This window comes from Pyrgilauda ruficollis, unplaced genomic scaffold, assembly GCF_017590135.1.
Source record: "Pyrgilauda ruficollis isolate IOZ18807 unplaced genomic scaffold, ASM1759013v1 scaffold33, whole genome shotgun sequence".
Lineage (NCBI taxonomy): Eukaryota > Metazoa > Chordata > Aves > Passeriformes > Passeridae > Pyrgilauda > Pyrgilauda ruficollis.
The window spans coordinates 403,257-427,311 of NW_024524711.1; the positions used below are offsets into that span (position 1 = coordinate 403,257).

At 36.5% G+C, this 24,055-nt stretch overlaps 1 protein-coding gene across 1 annotated transcript in view; it reads right to left on the reverse strand.

Moving 5' to 3' along the window:
* Window positions 1-24,055, reverse strand: part of TAFA5 (TAFA chemokine like family member 5) — a 286,304-nt gene that overhangs the window by 55,019 nt on the left and 207,230 nt on the right. Inside the window, exon 3 of the mRNA XM_041474647.1 lies at window positions 19,413-19,540. Coding sequence (XP_041330581.1) covers window positions 19,413-19,540 — 128 coding nt within the window. The remainder of the gene's footprint in view (window positions 1-19,412; window positions 19,541-24,055) is intronic.

Below are 24,055 nucleotides of genomic sequence, written 5' to 3' on the forward strand. Positions count from 1 at the left end.
AGACATACCTGTACGTACACTAACATGCAGAAGGTTCTGAAACCATTGCTGTCGACTATTTGTGACAAATATTACGTCCTTGTTTATTTAGATCGACATTGTTGTTTGGCTAACTTTTAACCGGGAAAATGTTTTGTTGACTCTTAACAGGAAAATAAAAATCTGCCAAAAATTAAAATATATTCTGAAGGGTGCCAACTCTTGATGTAAAATGAAATTATATCACAATTATATCCATAGTGTGCTTGCACAAAGATGCAATGAGCATCATCCATTCAGACCTTATGAAAGAAATTTCAGCTTAATACTCAACTGCCAGAATTTTGCATCAATTGAACTGTTTTACTCAATATCCTTTTGTATTAATAAATTAAATACTAGTCTTTATTCAGCTTGAAAAACCAGCTATAGTCTTCCCCTAATGAGAGTGGAGAGTACAACTTACCTAATAGTAACAGATCTGTGAGTTGATACTTTAATCTGTCCATCTGAACATTTTTAAAACAGACAGTTCAGATCCTTTTCAGATCTGCAGATGTTCATTCAACAAAATATTAACTCCTTAGAAACAACCCTCCTCTGCAAAGTCCTACAGACTAATAACTGTTGACAACCTATTTAATTTGCAGTTCTTTATTTCTGCAGAGCCATGTGGCAGCAATCTGTCATCCACAAGGTTTTTCATCTCTTTGCTCTTTTCCTTTGTCCACATCCATTGCCCCAGGCATTCTTCTGCTTCACAAAGATGAACTGCTTGTATTTCAGAAAACCTGAATGCAAAATGTTATGCATTTGCAAGCTTCCAAATCCAACAAAGCCACTGTGCCAAAAGTGAGCACTTAAATTCAGGAAACTGAAACCAAATCACTGAGACTTTAAGCTCTTAAAGCTGGCAAACTAGTTTTGAAACAAAAAATGGCCAGAGACATCTTGTACAAAAACACTTTTCCATGGGCCACTGCAGCTGTCAGCAATCCAGGGACAGCTAGTGGACTGGGTATTGAGCAGGTTGTGGATAAGATACTGATTTTTCTACTTGTTGTTTGCCCACCTTTCCCTTCCATTCAACTGAAACCATCTCAGAACAGTGTCTTCCTAGCCATCTCCATGTGTATATTCCATACCCTATCAGGTGTGGGATTCCAACAACCTTCTCCCAGACACTTCCCAGGTGAAGAACTATTACCATACATTAAGATACCCTACAAAGCTAATCATAAAATCAGTCTGAAAATCAATTTATTACCATTACAGATTTTTTGACTACTTATCCTTTGTAACTCAGGGCTTTTTCTTTTTTAAAATTATGCTTCAGATACATCACATACTTTTCCAAGGACAAAAAATGAAATGTATGCCGAAAATAATTTTAATGTGTATGTGTCATTCCTCACATAAATTAATGGAAGACCTAGGCCTTGCCTTATAAAATTCTTCCTTATTTGCCTTTTTTACCATGCATTACCAATGACATGTAAGATACATCTCTGTCTGCTATTTTAACAAGCACTTTTACTAAAATGATTGTAATTAATGATGGGCCCTTTATAACAAATTATTTTGAAATTTTTACTTCCAAAAATGTTATCAGCAGTAAAATCTCCATCACTAACCACAGACCACTCTGCACCACTAAGAAAGAGAAAGGTAGCTTTAATAGAGCAAATAAAGTAGCAAAATGAACTTTTTTTTTTTTTTTAATGAAAGAAACTATAGCTGCTGGATGTCTCATATGGTTATGTATTTCTTGTGTTTTCTGCATTTTTCATGTTCACCTTAATTTTTAGAGGAAAGGGTTCCATAAGATTACAAAAGACAAATCATTCCTCTTAGAAAGATCAAATTTCTCCTGTGATCAAGTCAAGTAATTCAGCTTGGCTGGATTTGTTTTGGCTCTATGGGAGGCAGAGAACTCAAAGAGCAGCAGCCCCTTAGATCACTGGGTCATTGGGTCACTGTCCTCTCTGTATGAAGACCTAATTTGAATGACCCAAGTGACCACCCACTCACTGTAGATGAAAACTCTCTGATTAACTCTTATCAGGCCTGTGTTATCTTCAGAGGACTCAGAACTGTTCATGTGTTTTCTGAAATTTAAGATGCAGTTCATCATTAAGTAGCAATGGGGATTTACAGCATGACCTAAACTGAAGCACCACTGTCTGTCTGGGACAATAACCATCTCACCTGAAAGACTCCTGAGTTGGCAGTTGATACTGCAGGGATAACAGCAGAAGCAAGGAAACCTAAGATTTTGCAGGAAACTTTCACAGAGATTTTTCCAGAAAAGTTTTAGGCGGGCATTGGCATGTGTAGTTATATTAATAACTTTTGTATTAATGTATTAATACTTTTTTTGCCCCCTTCCAAGCCCTCAGTTCATTTCCAACTCTTCTCATCTACACTATGGAGTTCCTTCTAGAGGCCCAGTGCAGGAAAGTACATAATTTTATGGTGGCAATTGTAAGAGATATGGGAAGATTTCTGGTTTTAAGAGGCACAGTTGGACCAAAATATTCTACTGGAGCATGTACTATCAACACTAGAAAACCAGAAATGCATCCTATTTTACGGGGTTAATAATCTTTAGTGCAGTTATCTTATTCTTTCATCTTTTTATTGTCTCGTAATGGAATACCATTTTTAAAGGATATTGTTCCAGATAGTATCAGAGATTTAAGAAATACAACCTATTAGTTTCTTTCTGCACTTATATTAGGCCCCTTAAGAATAACTCACTTGGAAATAACTTGTGAGAAATAGTATCTCTGTCTTATGGGCTTTTACAGAACTCAGCTTTATTTTTATGGATGTTGTTCATTTACTGAAAAGGTTAAAGATCTTTTAAAGTGTTTCTTTATTCACAGCAACAGAACTTTACACACATTCTATGAACAAAAAACTTCCCCCATACCACCTACAATTTAATTGCTTCTGCCATTATATACTAGCAGTGAAAACCCTGAGATTTTTCTTACATTATACAAAAAATTATAATAAGGTGCAGTATGATGAAATATACATATGTAGTGCTGGTCGACAGAATATTACTGAATCCAGCTCAATAAATTCTGATTTTCTATGTATAGCAAGACTCAGAAAAAAACCCCACTACCATCAGCAAATAAGATAAATGAATGGGGTTTCAGTCCTACTATCATGGAAAAAGAAAACAGGAAATTTCACTCTGCTGAGGAAAAGTCATGCAAATCACTTCTGCTTCAATTGCTGGCTTCCCGGAAAGCACAGGCCACACATAAGGGTCAAGTCCTCTAGGGCTGGATCACATTGTAGGCCAGAGCCAGCTGTGAGGACTGGAAGCTGACTAATCCTGAGCCTTGCAGGTGCCCTCATGCACAGAAAAACATGGTTAGAGACAAAAGTCTATACTAGCCTGGAGAAAAGGGGACTGAGGAAAGACCTTATCACTCCCTGCAACTACCTAAAAGGAGATTGTATCCAGGTGGTGATTAGTCTCTTTTGACAAGTCACAGGATAAGAGAAAATGGCCTCAAGTTCCACTGAAGGGGCAGGATGGTAGTGGGATGTGTGTGTGTGTGTTAGTTTGAATGTTAGGTAAAACACCTTCACCAAAAGTGTTGTCAAGCATTGGAAGAGACTACCCAGGGAAGTGGTGAAGTCACCAGCCCCAGAGGCATTTAAAATATGTGTAAATGTGGCACTCAGAGACATGATTTAGTGGTGAACTTGGAAGTGCTATGATAATGGACTCAATGATCTCAAAGGTCTGTTCCAGTGAAAACGTGTCTCTGATTCTATGATTTTATCATTCCTGTCATGACGATGGTCTACCCCTGCATTTGTAAGTAGGAACAAAACTGTCACTGAAAAGGAAAGGAGAAAGTTTATTTGGGGACATTCTCCTCTCTGAATATGAATTAGTGGACTATTCTTAAACTAATGGACAGAGAATTAAATGCAATGTTTTTAATACAACATGCTGACAATTTAAAACGTACTAAGAATTCATACTTGATGCTGTAGTCAATATAGTACAGTATGTCTTCAGTCTTGTTGATACTAGCAAAACTTTCACAACATGTACATGATTTGTGAGTGGAGCTGTGTCTGAATCAAGGCCTCATTAAAAACAAAACAAAATAAGTAAAAAAAAAAAGGAAAAGGAAAGCCCAAAAATAGAAGGAATTACTGAATTATTTATAGAATTCTTGTGAGCTCTGTTATATCTTTCCAGTGTAGCATTTTGCCAGCAAAGCTGTAACAACCTCAGACTTTAAAAACATGTGATATGTACAAAATCAATCAATAAAAATCTGTCTGAAAACATCAGCAATAACACACTAACTTTATTACTTAGCACTCCTGACTTGGTTTTTGATCACAAGGTTTACTAATCTTTCTCAAACTATCAGCATTTCCATCTGTGGGTGATAGAATTAGACTGCTAAAGGGTTGAAATGGACCTTAAGGATCATTTAATCCCAAATGCCCCTGTCATGTGGACCCATCCCACTCGACCATGCTGATCAAGGCTTTATCATTCTGGCCTTGACCACTGCCCCAGCTGGGGTTGGGGCATCCACAACCTCCCTGGGCAACCTGTTCCAGTGTCTAACAACCGTCACACTAAAAAATTTTTCCTAACATCTAACCTAAATTTCCCCTCTTTCAATTTGTACCAACTTACTCTCTGTCCTGTTACTACAGTTCCCGATGTACAGTCCCTTTCCAGTTTCCTGGCAGGCCCCTTTCTAATACTGGACAGATCCTATGAGGTATCCACACAACCTTCTCCAGCCTGAACAGCCTCAGCTTTCTCAGCCTGACTTTGTAAGAGAGGTGCTTCAGTCCTCTTATCAGTTTTGTGCCCCTCCTCTGGACTTGCTACAACAGTTCTTATGTTGGGGACACCAGAGCTGCAGGCAGTAACTCAGGTGGTGTCTCACAAGAGCAGAGCATGGGGGAACAATCACCTCCTTTGACCTGCTGGCCATGCTCCTTCTGATGCAGACCAGATTGGCTTTCCAGGCTGCAAGCGCACATTGCTGGCTCATCTTGAGTTTCTAATCAACCAACACCCCCAATTCTTTCTCCGCAGGCCTGCTCCCAATCACTCCTTCACCCAGACTGTGTTTGTGGCTAAGATTGCCACAACCCAGGCGTAGGACCTTGCACTTTGCTTTGTTGACCTTCATGACCTTTACACAAGCCCACTTCTCAAGCCCGTCCAGGTCCCTCTGGATGGCATAATCCCCTCCCTCCAGTGTGTTGACTGCCCCACAGAGCTTGGTGTCAGCAGCAAATTTGCTGAGGGTGCACTTGATCCCACTGTCCACATCACCAACAAAGGTGTTGAACAGCGTTGGCTGCAGCAGTGACCCCTGAGGGGCACCACTCGACACGTGGACAATGAGCCCCTGGCCACAACTCTCGGCGTGCAGCCCTCCAGCCAGTTCTTTATCCACTGCAAGGTCCATCCACCAAATCCACGTCTCTCCAGTTTGGAGACAAGGATGTCAAATGGGACAGTGTCAAAACCTTTGCATAAGTCCAGGTAGACGATGTCAGTTGTTCTGCCCCTATCCCCCAGTGCTGCAGCCCTGTCATAGAAGGTCACCAAGTCTGGCAGGCATGATTTCTCCTTTGTAAAGCCATGTTGGCTCTTACCAATCCCTCTTTGTCTTCCATGCGCCTCAGCAGTTGCCAGGAGGATCTGCTCCATGATCTTGCCAGGCACAGAGGTGAGACTGACTGCTCTGTAGTTCTTCAGGTCTTCTGCTTTTCCCTTTTTAAAATTTGGGCTTATACTTCCCTTTTACGATCATCAGGGACTTCACCTGACTGCTGCAATTTTTTCAACAATGATGGATAGTGGCTTAACAGCTTTGTCTGTCAGCTCCCTCAGGACACATGGACAAATCTAATCAGGTTTCATGGACTTGTGCACATTCAGGTTCCTTAGATGTTATTGGACCCAACCCTCTCTTACAGAGGGCCTTCATTCTCCCAGTCCTTGCATTTGCCTTTTTCAAACTGGGCGGCGTGACTGGAGCACTTGCTGTTGAAAATGAGGTATAGACGTCATTGAGAAACTCAGCACTGTCTTTTTACAGGGTAGTAAGGTCCCTCTTTTCCTTCTGGAGAGGGCCCACATTTATCCCTGGTCTTTCTCTTACTTGCAACATATTTCCAGAAGCCCTTCTGTTATCCTTAATTTCCCTGGCACGCAAATAAGTGTGACTCGGTTTTTGGGTTTTTTTTTTTTGGTTTTTTTTTTTGTTTGTTCGGGCTTTTTTTGTTTTTTTGGGTTTTTTTTTTTGTTGGTTCGTTTTTTGGGATTTTTTTGGTTGGTTCGTTTTTTGGGATTTTTTGGTTGGTTGGTTGGTTTCTGTTTATTTTTGGGGAGGTTTTTTTTTATTTATTTGTTTTTCTTTTTTTTTTTTTTTTTTTTTGTTCGGGGTTTTTTTTTTTTTTTGGGTTTTTTTTTTTGTTGGTTCGTTTTTTGGGATTTTTTTGGTTGGTTGGTTGGTTTCTGTTTATTTTTGGGGAGGTTTTTTTTTATTTATTTGTTTTTCTATTTTTTTCTTATTTTTTGTTTGGATTTTTTTTTGTTTTTTTTTTTTTTTTTCTTATTTTTTGTTTGGAGTTTTTTTTGTTTTCTTCAGATTTTCATTAACCTGAATAATACTGTAATGAAGATTTCCTTGAAAAGCCATATAAACCCTGCTGTGCAGATATTTCACGCTTTACAACCTAGCTACAATACTGTTCTAAACTGTGGTGCCAAATTTTTATGCAATGTTCAGTTTCATGGCAGAAGTCTGCATGAATACAGACATTTATATGGCAGATGTTTTGTGTATGATATTTTTCATTTTCCTTTAAAATATTGTGTTATGTCTATGAAAATTCCCTGTACTTCAATAATTTTGTAAAGAGCTGACAAATACACTCAGTACTGTATATTTCAACAGGAATAGTACTCAAATACAGACTGCTTTGTCAACAACATCTGCAACACTTTGGGAGATGCTTCAAAATTTGTTTCATTTTAAAATTCATTAATTTGAAGCATTTAAAATAAAAATGTATTATAAAATCATGCATTTCTGGCTTTCACTAAAATGTTTATATTGCAGAGAATGTGATTTTGTCAGTACCCTTTATTTCCTTCAAGTTCACCACTAAAAAGGCAACTATTCTTTTGTTAGTGTTAGAATTTTATTTCATATGTTGAATCAAAAACAAATAAAAGCTTGGCACAAAACACACTGTAAGAGGATGTTTTGACCCAGTTCAATTTTGATGTTCCTGAATGAAAAATAAAATATTACTTCTAGGGGATAGAATGTGAGTGAATTTCTACATTACTAAGTATATACATTGCTCTCATAAGAGCCTGATGACAACACAATGAGAAGAGTGTGACTATTTCAGCAATGCAGGTTGAGACATTTTCACACTTGCTTGAGCAGAACAGCTGCATAGTATGCTACCAAAGAATCCTTGATTTGATTTTAAACATCTGCCAGTGGTCTTATAATTTTTTATCATTTATTAAGAAGGACTAAGAGATTACTGATGAAACACAGACATTTGAGAAAGCATTCACACTGCAATCAGAGCACCTTCTACCCAACATTATTATATAAACACGCATTTATTCTTCAAGTCATACCATTGATTTCAGCAGGGTTAGTTACATCAAGAATAAGACAAAAGAGAAAACAGCAGTTCACAAAGGAAAAACGAAGATGAAAGGTATGATATTTAACATAACAAAGCCAACTGAAAATCAGATGATTAAGTGCAAGTATGCACTTAATGAAATGGAGGCAAAAACATTGCTGCTCTCCATGTCAAATTGTCTTCTGGAAAGAGAGTAACGGGATGATTTGATTTAAAAATAAAGACATAAAATGTGACTATAAAAATAAAGCTAGACATCAAACTTAAATGTTTGGAAGCTTCCTCCGTCAAACACATTTTTCATCACTCCCCCAGCCTCCACTGAACCTGTTTACTGCAGCACTACATGGGTAAATCTGATCCTCGGTATTGCCTGCAATAGCCAAGATATCCACAGCCACTGTTCAGATTCCCTAATGGCTCCAAGTTCTTATTTTTCTACAGACAGCAACTTACTATGAAAAAATTTCAAAAGTCAGTAGAAAATTCTGCAATGATCTCCATGATCACTTAGCAAGTAACATGAAAGGAAAAGGCAAGCCACCTAAAAGGTTACATGATAAGCACCTAAACCTTCCAAATTCAATCTTTAAATTTGCATGTCTTTTAGAATTTATGTTTATTAGATCTCTCTGAAGCCAGTACTAAATATTCACATTCTAAACTGAGGCCCCTCTACTATTTTCCAGGTTTAGGCAGACAAGAATATAAAGTCTGGCTAAACCACCAGGATCAATCAGGGAAGACCTGGCAGTACCTCAAGCAAGGGTGATGACAATAGGACAATCCATAATTTGCATATCAGTCTAGTAGGTAGATCAATCATCTGGGATGCATCTAGACCTATTTATGACAAGGGTGATTGAATCTCCTATTCCTGCATTCCAGGGAAATGCCATGATCACCAGGCAAATATCTCAAATCAGAACATTTTATCAGTCCCTTTTCAAAAACTAAAGCACTGTGCAGCAAATCTGAAGTTGCATGGAGAACTGAGAATATATTGTTCAAGCTCAATAGTTGACACTCATCAGGGGAAAGAACTGAGCATACAGACCTCTCTCTGTGAAACATAGGTACAATTTTATATTGACATGGGATAAAAAACAGTTTGAAGAGATTTAATATTCTTCTGGATGCTCCTAATCTGACTGCAAAGCCACTTGGGACAGAAATTTCAGTGTCCTGGTGGAGGTCTGGATAGGTACCCACTGTTCTGGCTGGATAGTAAAGTTGGCCACATCTGCTCATGCCCTTGTGAAAAATAGAGTAATAGGGGCTTGTACCTGATCTTTCCCATGCTGCCTCTACTATTACAAGAACTAAATATCAGTCTTTCCACAAAATGTCTCATTCTTTTGTGGCTAGAACAATTCTAAGAATTGTTCTGTAAGGGAAAATTCTCAGGACTTCATGGAGAAAATGGAAAAGCAGTAGGAAGGAAAAGGAAAAGAATAAAAGAGAAAATAAATTAAAAAAAAAAAAAGAAAAAAGTAAATGCATTAGAAAATAGAGATGCTACCTTTAAAAGCCCTGGTCCAGAAAAGTACAATATCCTCCACAGATTAGGACATGGACTTTAAAACATCTTATCCCCTTCATGTAGGGGTACACTGGTGTATTTTACATGAGTGATGAATTTCACGCACATTGTCTTTACTTCAGAGGCAACTTTGGAACTCTTTGGTAAGTGCAAATGGGGAAGAATAGCAGTGTTGGCTGAAAAATCTAACTAGGTATCCATCAGCAATTGTTGATGGCCCAAAGGCATTGGAACTATGTAATAAAGACAGACAGACTCCATAGATTTTGGCCTAGAATAATTTAATTTGCAATATTGCAATCAGAAACTGACGTGGCTGAAAACTAACCTGGCAAAAAGCAATGCCTATTTTGGCATCCCAGACACTTCCACAAGCACTTAGTGCCTGACCAAAACAGAGGTCAGACATATACAGAGTGAGGTGGGAGAATAGGAATGGGACAGTCTGGCTTTAGATTGGTTTAGAGTACCATAAAGCTGCACTGTCAGTTGAAAGAAAAGGTCTTGTGGTATATGTGGCTGATTGATTTTACTGTCCCACCCTTGCCTGACTTTATTTGGATCAAGGATCAGCCAGTTTTATTCACTTACAGCCTCTTGTCTCATCCATGTAATAAGATTGATAAGATCTAATGAAAAACAGGAATAGCCAGAGCTTTGGGCTATTACTTTCCTATGACAATCTAAACTGAATTGTCATTATGCATACCTCTGCATGCTCATATGCAAATGGCCAGGAGGAGCAGCTGAAAACAAAACCTCATGGGCAGGAACTAAGTAGAACAAAAAACTGGCAACTTTATCCTTAAGGTCTGTCCCCAAGGTAAAGAAACTTATGTGCAGACATAATGTTACTGACTATTTCTATTCCAATCTATTGTCAATGAAAATATAGCAGGGGAATACTGAAAACCAGAAATGTCTGGTATGTGTCTACCTTTCACAGATTTTCAATAACACTTAACAGCTTAATACCTTTTATGCTTTTGAAACCATTCTTAATAAAATACTGTTAGACTTTTCACAAGTCTGTCACTGCCTGGGCCACCTCGACCTAGATCAATACACTCCTGTTAAGTGTTATTATGCACTGTTCACAGGTCCTTCATCAGTATCTTGTTGAAATGACAGTTTTCAATATGACAGGCCTTTCTGAATTAATTTTCAAGTATGGTTTTAAGAAATAATGTGTCAAATGTTATTATAAAAATCCCAGAGCTAAAACACCGTTTTCATTTTCTTTATTCACTGCTTGGTTTTTTCAGTCCAAGAATTCTAGCTTGCTTTGCACGATTTAACAGAAATCTTTGTGGCTATTCTTAGAAAATGGAAATGTTCCAAAATTGATATACATGTGCAACAATTTCTAACACTTGTGTCATGAACATTTTCATTGTGCAAAATGGGTGTGTAAGAATTTTAGCATTTTAAATTCTTGGTGTTGGTATCACAAACAAGTTTTCAGCCTTCATAAATTTACATTACATGCCCACAAAAAAGATGTTTTAAACTATATACCAAGTTCTGGGTTAGTCGTTCCAGGTTTCTTCCTTGTTTGCATTACCAAATTTATATTTCTTCCACATGTACAATGTATCCTGTAGTCCCCTTCAGTTCAACCATATGGCACTCAACATCTATGAATCCCTTCTTACAGTGTATTGTGCTACTTAGTGCAAGAAATTGCACAAGTAATCTCCAGGTTTGTTTCCTCAGATAGTCTCTCTTTGCAGTCACTTATTAAATGAAAATTGATTTTTCCCATATTCATGCAAGAAATCAGTAGCTTCAGACAATATCAATCTATCATGAAGCATATATGGTAGGAGCAGATAGCACTGTATCAAATTATCTGATCTAGCAGATGAAGAATGAGATTTAGTTGCTTAACACAGACAATAAGTGAACCAGCACCTTCTGCCTGACTTCCAGCTGACGTCCCACACGGGCACTGGTCTATAGGTTCTATGTTACAGATGTTCACTCTGTGCAAGGTGCCATCAATACTCTTAAGTACTTGAATGCACTAAAATGATAAGTTGGGGAAACTAAATCACAGTTAGAATGTCTGTTTTGCTTAGAATTGTCAAAACACAAAAAGCTCAAATATTACCATTACTAATAGGAATTTGGTTTATCTGATGCTTTTAGTCTATCTCAGTGCTAATTCTTAAAACATTTACTTCTTAGACCAGTTGCTATTTCAGTATTTGGAAAGGTTTATTTAAATGCAAATGGTGACCAGGGTGTTAAACAATAATAAAAAAATCTAGTATCACGGTCTTCATACGCACTCTTTCATCGGCCTACAAATTTTCCTGGCAGATACCTGAACCATCCAATATAGGTGTGAATTTTTCTATACCCTGAGCCTGGCATTTTTAAATATACGATTCTTTTTTTTTTTTTTTTGGTTTTGGGAAGATGAAAGAGAATCCTAGCCATATAAAAACATAATTTTTACTGGTATCCTGGAAAATTATAAAGAATTTCAAATGAAAGTATTTGCTGTTTATCAGGACCAATTTAACAATTTAGACATTCCTCAAAATGCAGCTTTTAAAGCCTTTGAACACTTGAATACTCTTAGACATTCACAATTTATTGTGTGCATTCATACTATGATATAGTAGTCAATGAACTTGCCAAGTTACAGATGTAGTTATATTTACTTTTCAGACTTCTGGTTTCAAAGTATAGGGGAAAAAAAAAGCCCAAAGGTTTTGCTTGGTGTTGGCTCAAACCTATGAAATAGATGATTGAAAATTATTATTATTGCCTTGGGTAGAAACAGCTTTTGTTTACTTGCTGAACTGACAGTTCAGACCTCAAACGGATCAAAATGTAGCTCAATTTACAGTGCAGTAACTGCTTTCAAATATAGATTAATCTATATAACAAAGAAAAGCCAAAGTTCATAAGCGTTAATCAGAAACTAGATTTACCTCACTGAATCTAAAGCTGGCCTGTCTCTAAGTTAGCATAGCAAAATTGGACTGAATGCTAGAAAACCCAATATGAATATGAGTTAAGCAACAGGAGACACGAACGCAAATATATGTCTAGAATTCTTATCTCTCTAAAAATTCTGTATATTTATTTGCACAGTAATTGCAATATCTTTGAAATAGCCCATGCAGAAGTGAGCATTCGTATTTTCTGTAACTTTAAAAAGACAAAAGAAATCAGTATACTATAATTCATTATAATCTGAAAATACACATTTAAAAGTGAAGAACAAAACTTGTGTTTACCTAATTTCTTCCAAGGATTTATTTCAGATGTTAACAAATTATGATTTCACTTTGCATGCCATTTTACTACAAGTTATTTTTGGCATAAATTTTGGTCTCTTTTCAAGCAGTGTGGATCAGTGAATATCAATAGAACCAGTATTCAGCATTCATGACAGAGGGAGGCAGCTAATCTCTTTAAGATGGTTCTTTAAGTATCTGACAGCTCCTTTCAACCTAAAGTCTACAAAAATCACAAAATCTTTGCTAGCATTTTGGCTTATGACTTGAACATTACTTATTTGATGTGAAGAAGTGTATTTTGATGAGGATAATGGAAAATAGAATGTGCAGGTTTCAACACATTGGTATGACAAAGAAGTGCACAGCTTTGAAGAGACTGTACTAGCTGAAGCATTACTAACCTGCAAGAAAACCTGTTTATTTTGAAGGAATAGTACGGCCCCTTCATGAGATGCTTCAGCTTCATGAGGATTTTATTTCTATTTAGATTTCTCTGTGCATATAGTCCCTAAGACATAGGGCTATAAAGGTCGTCCTACCACTCTGCTTGTAAATTGTCTAAAGGGACTATTCTTCTCTAACACAAGAATTAGAAACATGATATTTAACTTTTTCTGAGAATTACAACATCCAGCTCCCATACTACCTTTCTTGGAAATTAACAGAAAAGAATCTATTTCCAACACTGTCAATGATGATGCATTTACAGATTGGGATACCTTTTGTAAACAATGAGAGTAAGCATTAAAATATCTTGTAAGCCATGGAAATACATAGATTGAATCTAGGCCTTGTAGCACACATCTATAGAGTGGTCATTGAGGCACATGGCTATAACATGTAAAGAACTGGTATTTTCTCTCATAATTTATGTTAATACTACTGAGAAAAACACCAAATTAATACAAAACTATTAAAAGGCTCAGTTAAAGCACTGCACAATGACTAAGACTGATTCTATAGATATGCTGTTACATTAGAACAAGATGCTAATTAAAAGTAACCTAGATCTGCCAGTTCATATGTACAGTCACAGATGCAGATATCATGACTTTCTGATCTCAGCAAGATCTGCCAAAATTATTCTGCAGAAAGTGTTTGTGTTCTACCCTTTCTCAGTTTGGTGTGTATATAGGAAAAGTAGAACACATCAATGTTTTAACGTACGAAAGATATTTCAGGCTAACTTCCTGTTATGTGGTGTGGTCTCGGAAAATCTTAATCAAATATCAATTTCAGAAGCACACTACCTGAGACCTGAGTTAGTTTTAAAGGACTTTGTGATGCATAATTCTTGGTGAAGCAATGGTCTCAGAGCTCACAAAACTGGCTGTCAGAGGGACTTAAGAATGCAAATTATTCTTTGTGGAAATCAAGACAGAGGTTTTCTTAAACCAGATTTCCAGACAACCAACTAGAAATTAAGAGTGACTATATGTGAGCATGACCCAAAATAGTTAATGATGTATTTCACCACAAAAGGATATTTGTGAGAGCCCTTTCTGCTGCTGTTAAGATCTCTCACAAGACAGTGGTGGGCATGCCATCACAAAGAGGGACACACAGAAAAAGAAAAGACAGAGAAGACATAGGGACTCAAATTGTGTAAGCTTGTGGGCTTTGAAGCAAAGCAAGTTCCATAGGTTAAATACAGCCAAAGATACCGATTCTTCAGCAGCTGACTATAAACAATGAAAAATTCAGGATCCTAATTTCCTTCTTATTTCTAAAAGCTAATACTTGGACTGGAGTGAGGGGATAAACCAGCCCCCTGAAAAGTGTCCTCTGTAATCTTGGTCCACATGTAGTGTTCCTGATACAATTTGGACAGTGAAGGAGCTTAGTAGATGAATTGCTGACAGACCAATAGAGTGGACATCAAAGCACAAGCTATGACATGTAAAGAATTGGTATTATTGTATCTGTTTCATAAGTTGACCACTTCTGACAAAGGGCAAGGGTGAAAATTAATTTGGCATGGCATGCATGCAACATTTCACTGGTCTAATCTGGTGCTGCCTGAAAGTTTGTTTTGGTAGGTAGTGTGTCCTGGAATGACACAGAACTAGAACTGGCAGGATGTCAAAATACTTCCAAAACCAGCTTAACCAAATGAAATCAGCTGAGTTGTGGAGATGTGAAATGCACATTTAGAAAGACTCAGAGCTGGAATGCAGGCAAGGCTAAATACAGGAATACCAGTGTTATGTGAATACCTAACAACAGCAGGAATATTACCAATAAGGACATTTATACATAACAGAATTTTTATTTCTAAGTTAATCTGAATTGATCAACGTCTTAAAATGTTAAGTCAGGACTCCCAAATTCACTGACCTATGGGCTAAGAACTGTAAATCTTATTTCTACTGCTGGGGAAACTGAGGCAGAGAGGTTCAGTGACTTACCCAAGGCCACAGAGGGAGTCACTGTCAGAGCCAGGATTAGAGCTCAGGAGTTTCTGGCTCCCAGTTCCCAAGCTCAGACCACTAGACCATGGCCTCAGGATATTTCCAGCTGATCTTGAGTCTAAAAAAAAGTAAATTCTCAAGTATGTTACAAATATGTAACATATATATATATACATATGTATATTTATGTGTATACATATATATATATATATATATTTCTTTTTACCTGAATGTAATGGTATGAGTGAAAACACATTGCTTATAAGTCAGTGCTGAAAATCATACCAGTGTATTTTATCTGAGTTACCTTAATCATATATATATATGATAAAGCTCTGCTGAAAAAAATTATTATTTAAATTACAGCCAATAAAAATACGCATTGTATTTTTCAGGGTAAGGAAAAAATTGCCTTTCCAAACCAGCCAGCATGTCATTTATATTAATGGTGAGGCATTTATATTAATGATAAGTTGCTCTGTGTGTAAGTAAACTCCATTAAGAAAGTCAGGTCCCTTGGTGGAGCTAGATCCTTAGTAAATTTACTAGCTAAGCACTGAGCTCCATGTCAGAGTAATTACACCTTTTATCCACTGTGAGCTCTCTCTTAGCTTCTCCATATTCCTTAATTTCCCACTTCAGCTAATTTAGCAGTAAAATCACAAAGGTTTAAAAGGTTAGCTGCTTAGGAACTGGCGCATGAATGTTCTGTTAAGCTCCGTGCATTGAAATCGCATTATGTAGAAGAAGGAATTAATTAAGTAACAATTAGGTAGTGATGGATCATTGACAACATATCTACACTTGGGTGCTAAAAATTAATTTCCCCTGTAAAAACAATACATTGTGCATCTTCTCATCTATACACGAGGGTTTTACACTTGAAATATAACATGGAAAGGCCCTTCAGCAACTTATTTAAAAAATAAAAAAAGGCATATCTTCTGGCACTATTAAAACTATAAAATATTTTTAAAAATCATATAGCATAATTTTAATAATTTATTGGGAAAGTAATGAAGATAGCAAAAGGAGAAGAAATTTTTAAGGGCAGGAGATTTTAAAGTGACTGTAAGGACATTTGTTATATGAAAGCACTTAGTATGTTAAAATTGCTAACAATTGTGTAGTATTCCCTTGCTATCTTCTTTTGCAAGTTGCCATGTTGTTTCCTTGTATTGACAGTCAGCCTCTTAATACACAGATTGGCAGTTAGCCCAGACAGTCCTCAATTCTAAAAGCCTCTTAGCAGATGAAAAATCTTTGGTTCATTCACACCTTGTAGAAAGAACAACAGGGCAGAAGTGACATCCAGATCCATTTAGAGTACACTTTGAGTCTGATTTTCCTTTGCCTTGCACCTTGTGTAGTCATTTATAGCTTTGCAAAGTGAGCACAAAATGGATATAGAACACTGCTACTCATGTGAAGAGAGAATTCTGATTTGGTTGCATTATTTCCAGAGGCGATCACAAAAAGTGCCAGCCAGTTGAAAAATCTGGCTCTGCATAGAATGTGTAAACAATTTTGACACAAAATATAAAGTAAAAAGCAGCAGCCCTTTCCAAATATTTTACAGAAATTGCAGTTTTGTTTTGCAGCAACGGATATGTTCACTTGCTGTTTGCTTGGAATTTTCATAGAAAGAATACTAAATGCTTAACTCATCTACAGAAAACAAATCCTCTTTCTTCTTTTCTTTTTAAGAACCATATTTAACTATGAGTCCTAAAGTGTATTCTCTTTTAAAAGGGAGCTCATGCCATCTATAAGATCTCTACAAGCCCTAACTTCCCACATGCTGCTTCTAAACCCAGTACTTAAAAATTGCGTTTTTACAAAACCTCCTGGAATCAATGTGAAAAGCTGGTATTATCACAACAGCTGGTCTCAGACCATCAGAGTTCAACACGGTTCTGACTTTAGTATGGGTGACAAATTATTGTCAGCATTTATCAGTGATATCTCTGCTATATGTTCTACTATCAGTATGATAACTCAAGACCTACTGCCAAAAATATCTTTAGGATGCAAGCTATATCAGCAGGAAAGTGCTGCTGATATTAGATTAATGAATGTGTTTTAACAAAATTGACAGTTAAAAAAATGAAGGACCTAATCTGGCTGTTGCTGGAGATGTGGTCAAAAATTATATCTACTTCAGAACAGGTGCAGTAACTAATTCAGTATGTCTGGACATTTTTTCCCCGTATTATCTTGTGGTCATTTTTCTGGCCCTTCTCAGCCAGAAGTCCTTCCTAGTACACTTCAATACCATGGTGGCATGATAGTGCATGGCAACTCGTGTGCTGGTTAGGAGCAGAAAGAGCAGTTACTGCATTAGCAGCTGTTGATCTGAGAATATTGCCACAGTAAATAATGCCTCTTAGTGTTTCTGTTGGAATTTTTTTCTTTCTTTCAATTACAGTCATGAATTTCATGGAGTCATCTTACAACACAGTTTCTAAATCTACTACCATGGTCCAAAGGTTACTCTTCAATCAAGTAGCTAAAGAACATTTTCTTTAAAAAATCTTATTATTTTACTAATAATGTATTATGGCAAGAATTTATTTCAGGGTTTTGTATTTGTTTTTCTTCTTGTCTTTTTTTCCCGTCTTTCCCTTCTGCATTCAGAGCTTCTGTAAGCATTCTGAGTTGCTAGTCTGGCTTGACTGGAAAGTACTGCGTGTTTGTTGTGCGTCTGCATGTGTGATACCAACTGTTGAAGACTGCTTGATGTTAGATGAGGGCTTATGCTCAGAGCTGTTCTACAGTTGTCTCTCTGGCAAAATCTTTCCTTACCAATGACAATGATGTATCTGTGTGGGGACAGTCTGTTTTACAATATTACACTTGCCATGGTCTTAATTTTACTGATGGGGCATGATTATGATTTCATTTACATTAATCAAATTCATGAGTCATTCCATTCATGTCAATAGCATTAAAGAGCTATAGAGACAAGTAAGAGTTCAGAATCAGGCTTCTGCTATTTTATCTAAAAGCATATCTGAATCACTTCATTAAAGACAGAAACTGAAGGATAGATCCTCTGCTTACTTTGCATTACTCAGTCATGCCATTAGCATTAAATATCAAATAAAGAGCTAAAATGACAGCTGGCAATGTGTCACAGTACAAGGGTTTTCCGTTTACCTCAGATACAGAAAATACCCCTGAATTAACAAGATTTAAGACTATATTCCAATTATGACAAACTCATGGTATTAGATCTCCTTGCCCTTGAATGTTGGCATTAATGTTTAAAAAACTTTCTCCTTCCCTTGTTTTCTGTTTGGTTGTTTTTTTTTCCTATGCCACTCTTACATAATTTGAATGCAAAAGATTTACATAGCTTGAATGCAAAAGACCTAAAGGCAAACTATATTTAAGTAAGACCTCAGAGACGAGTTAAGTTTTATAGCCCTGTTCATAAGGAATATTATATCTGGTAAATACTGAAGCATTAAAACAGTAATCACAAGACATAAAATTTGTTTTGTAGGTATCTTATAAAGCATTACCAAATCTCCTTTTTTAAAAAAAGTGAAATAATGTCAATTTTTTAAATACAGGCATTCTAAAACAATAAACGTTTTTATACTGCTGTCTGTCTCCTGCTCAGACAGAGAAATTGTGCAGGGGATGATGGGCATTAATTTAGTCCTCAGTGATAAGTACTTTTAAGACTAAATATTCTTGAAATTTCACTTATTTAAATTACACTCAAGCTCCCTGTAAATCTAAAAAAAGATTATAAGGAGGGGAAATAATTTCAAGAGGCCTAGCAAGTTAGCAGAAAATTGCTCTATTATATCTCTTCAGATTTTTTCCATTTATTAAGTCAAAGAATTACTGGCATTTGAGAATATTTTCTAGAAATCTGTTTGATACATTATAGGCCCTAGAAACTATTACAGTCATATATACTTTCAGCTTCACCACAAGCATATGCCCCAAGATACCTAATCAAAGAGCTGAGGATTTATCAGCAAACCAGGGCCAAAGCAAGCTGGGAAAAGGGCTCTTTTGCTATATTTTCTGTAGATCTCACTGAAAACCAAAGACCTGTCTGAACAACTTGTTTTTCCAGTATAGCTTGAATTGCAAAAATATTTTCCTCGGAACTCCCAGAGAAAGCTTTAGTTTCACCCCATTAGACCACACATTGAGTTTTTCACCCAACACTAAGGCAGTAGAAGTTTGTATACGTTGAAACCATAAGATACTGTCTTCAGGCTGGATACAAATGTTAGTTAAGCCACTGGTCTTACAAGAAAACCTTGACACAATATCTACTCTTAGTAACCATGGGAATTATACATTTTCCTTTGTTATCTTTTCCAGTGTTGTACTTTGTGATAATATTACTGTGTATTTCAGCATGCACGCTTGGGCACACAGATTAATTATGAGGCAATAAACTTTACATAAAAGTGCTGAAAAACAATTAAAAATCTCACTTGTTTTTCAACAAACCAAAGTGAATAAGAAATTGAAGAAGTATAGAACAGAGAAGTCACCTACCGTGGTTGTTTTTATCCGTCCTCCTGGTTGTGTACAGGTCCAGCCTGATTTATTGATTAGCAAATCACAGCCTTCTCCTTCTAAACATGGAAGCATTTCACACCACTGTTTTGTTTTGATAATTCGTGCTATGAAACAGAAAAAGAAGAAGAAAAAACAAAACAAAAAACAATTGGCAGAAGAATTCACATTTTACTTATCTCTAAGCACTTTCTCATTTGAGTTGTCTATTTTCATAATCTGATAATTCAGCAATAGTTTATGATGTAGACAGCCCTAGGCAGTTTACAAAATTATTTACAACACCTGCTGTGCCAACAAATTTAATTTCAAACTTAAAAACCAACGAAAAAACAAAAGACAGCTTTATGATAAATCAAAATAACATAGAAAATAGCTCTTTTTCTAATTTCCTTCCAATGAAGGAAACATTGTTGGGGAGGACTAATAATTGGAGACTTACTATCCTAACTAATAATTATGGTGTCCCACAACTGTGATCCATTGTGTTAGACTCTCTACAAACCCAAGCAGATAGTCCTTATCCTGAAGTGCTTACACTGTAAATAGAGATACAGGGGAAAGAGAAAAGCTATAATAAACAAAGGGGTCAGTTTAATGACAGCTATTGAGAAACTCTGATACTTGCAATGGTAGGGGTAAAGTCAAGGGCAGAAACTGGGAACATAAGAAGGACAGGTATTGAATGAAGCAAAGGTTGAGAAACCATGGGGAAGGAGACAATAAGCTGAGGGAAAAGACAGGACCAAACAGCCTATTACTACAAAGGAAAAGAAGTCTAGTTAGGAAGGTTTCTAACAGAAAGCTGGTGTGATACATGTTTTGTGTCTACTCTCAATGCTTGTGTCTCTGGCAAGCCAGTTCTGCAAAATTTCCACAAGGTCATACACAGCATGTAGTCTTGAAACAACAGAGCCCTGACTGCAATAAAGTAAAAGCAAAGGACTTGTAAGGAGAATTTTTTCCTCAAGGTAGGGAGAGAAGTGGCTTTAATACCTGTAGACCTCTTTCTGGACTATAATACTACTTCTTTTGAGTTCACCTTTGTAGTATCTGGGTTCCTTCTCATAGAATACAAACAATATTACTAATATCTGGTATTCTGTTATTCTTCCACTCTTCACTGAAGACAATATTGTACAGTGGAGTGTTTAGCATACTTTTCATAAAAGCATGTACAGAGAGACACTCACTTGCACAGTGCCATATACTCTTGCTAAACAAGGCAAGGTCTCCCAAACGAACTTTTGCTCAAACTGTAAGGCTTTTAGTCTACAGAAAATGGTCCTATTCCTCTATGGATCATCTCAGCAATTCTTGGCTGCACTATAGGAAAGCTTCAGCACTTCAATTTATACATAAGTGTCCTTTCATTCAAGGCCAAAACTTGTCAGAGAGAAGGACACAGATCAAGCTTTTCTCTATGTTGATGTGTGACACCAATACACATAACACACCTTCAGTAATCATAAGCCCAACAAAATGAGAATGACAGGAGAAGTACTTAGTGAAATAAGAGTACAAGGAGATTATGTACCAAATAAATTTAGGGTCCAAGGACACTAAAATTAGGCATTTATCCCAGTGGCAGCTGCAGCTTCATGCTTACCTGAATGTGTGATTCAGCCTGACTTCTTCTGTCTGGAGCTACTTAAGAATACAATTCCCAATGCCAATGGATCATGGCAAGAAATTGAAGTGCAATTTAAAGTCTTTTAATAAAACCCTAAAATATTGTGACACAAAACAACTTGTGTCCTCAGTGCTGGCATAATTCTTGGTAAGCTCTAGTATAACAAAACCTGATTTCTTTCAGTGGAAGCTCAATCTGATAGTCATATTAATATTTTAATTATAAAACCTCGTTAGCACCTAAATATCTACATAGGAATTTGCACTGTTCATTAGGCAATATATAAATCAATGGTGAAATGATTCATAACTACACTTTTTTTGAAGTGACTCTGCTATGGTTTTTAGCACATAATACATAGAAATGTGGATTCTACTTGGGCACCAGAGGTACTGCTCTACTGATATCAGTTTTTGAGACTAACCCCTCCTTTGTAGCAGATAACAGCCTCATCCTTTCAGTGAAGGCCTGCATCCAATTACAGGCTTAACAGGAAAAGCTCAGTAAAATGCTAACACCAAATCTGACCTACTTGCATGCATATCTTTCTTAATTCACAAATAAAAATGGCTAGTTCTATAAATGTTTCAACAATATGAGGAATCACTGAAAGATTGAATAGTAGGCTAAACTCAGAAATATCCACTAGATTGCCTTTACTATCTCAGCTAGGAGGTTTTCTAGGAAACATGACTTGAAGTAATCTTATTAAAAAAGTATCTCTGAATTACTCTTAGTGTTTGCTTGGTTGCTATTGGTATTATCACAAATCCATGAGGTCCTTGCTCTGGGTATTGGCCATATCCACACATATTTAAAACATACCAATGGTATTTTACAAAACATAAATTCTAAAACATTTCTGTGCTGTGTATAGATCAGCTCATGCATTTAGGCTTGAGAATCAGAACTTCTTTTGTAGGAAAAAGCTAGCTAGCTCACCTGATTTAAAGATAATCAGTATCAAACCTGTGCCTCCTCAGCCCCTACACCCTCTTCCAGTCCTGCTTCCTGCCAAGATCTCTTCCCCATTACTGGTTTTCCATCCCTTTAATTCTGCTTCTCCACCCACTCATTGCTTTGCTTCAGGAGCCTCACCAACACACAGGCCCTCACACACAGTGCCACGAGGGCGGCCTGTTCTTGTCTGCAGGACTACATCTATTTTTGCATTTTCACTTTTCAGTTTGCACATTATATCACAGTATGAGAGTGAAGCTCAAATGTGTAATATAGGAAGGGAGCAAAATGTACAACAATTTTTATCAGCATAATATCAAAGCGTTTTCATCAGTAATTGAAACTGAGTTATACTAGTCAAAGCAAAGGAATATAGTGTATTTCCTGAGGCAGTGTAGTTGCCTTTTTACTGTGTATATTCACCAGGGGTGTAATTCAGCCCTCTGCAGACAAGAGAGCAAAAAGCCTATCAGCTCCTTCAAATCCATTCTGAGTGCCATTATGAAGAATTAAACTATACGATAGCTTTGCAGAGCTTCTGCAAAGAACTGAATTTCTGCTTTAGAATCTGTGCTGATACTACCTTGCATCTCCTAAGAAGGGCAGTGCCTCTTCACTCAAACTGGAGTTAACAGGCACTGACGTTGCTCAGCACATGGTAGAATTGCTTTCCCGGGTAGTGCCATTTGAACTGGAGAACAAATGGACTCCATCCAAGGGCTTTTCAGGCAAACAGTTTTGAGGCATTAGATGCAAGCAGATATGTGATCAACATCACGACAGACTACCCACCAATGCGATCTTAACTGTTTTGTAAGACAGAGAAACTTGCAATCCCATTATTTGTAGAAAAAGTCTCCATTCATGATCAGTATTCCAATTTAAGACTGCTCAACTGAGTAGTGTTTCAGAACACCACAGATTGTTTTCTGCTAAATACTGCTACTAGATAAGCTTTGTCAATAAACTTCTCACTATTATATTATAATATTAATATAATATTAATATAATAATAATATAATATTAATATACGTCATATATACACACATATATACATATACATATACTTACATATATATATATAAAACATATATTTCCTGTGGAAAATCAGGTTTATTTTCTAAAAATTCTTTTCCCAGATTCAACCCACACTCAGGGAATTATCAACCTCTGCCTCTGTAGTCAATCTTTTAACTGAAAATCATCAGCAGTTTGTGACAGCAAAAAAACTAAGTCTTTTTGAGCAACAGTAAATACAAAAAATTACAGCCATCTAAAATATGGTAAATTAAAACACTGAGACTGTTGCAGTTTGTTGTCTCTTTTTTTTTTAATGTTGGGGAATGAATTAGGGAAACAAAAGTAAAAATGTACTTTATTTTCACTGAATAAGAATATTGATTGAGACAACATTTGGATACTGACGCTTATGATTTCAGAATACATTATGCTTCTATGCACAAAAGGTGGTGTGCAAAGGGAATATAAATATTTTTAATGTATTTATATAGTATGATCAAAACCATGATGCATGAGCCTAAATAAAGTCAAAAAAATGTAGCAGAGAAGATACATTGAAGTAGGGACTAGGGAGAATTTTTCCCAAGAAAAACACATTTTGAAACATACTTCCTATATGAGAACTTATCTCAACTATACTTTTTCCTGAATGATGTTCTTTTCACATTATTTTTATTTTTTTTCCAATGGTAATTTTTAGCACTTAATGCAAGCTGTAACATGGGCATTAGAGAAAACACTTCCTCTTTGACTTTCATATATTATTTCACTGTGGTTTTCCTTTTGGAGGAAGCTGATCAGCATAGCAAATTCCCAAGTTTCAGAAAGGCCTTTGGCTTCACTGCTTCCGAAGTACATAGACAAACATATTCATCTTAGTGTATTTTGCTTGTCCTATTAACACTGAATAAGACCACATCTTTTATAATTATTCACCTTCAAATGATCCCAACTGCTTTCATAATCCCACTCATCTCCTGTCCTTTTTTAAATTTTATCTGATATTTTT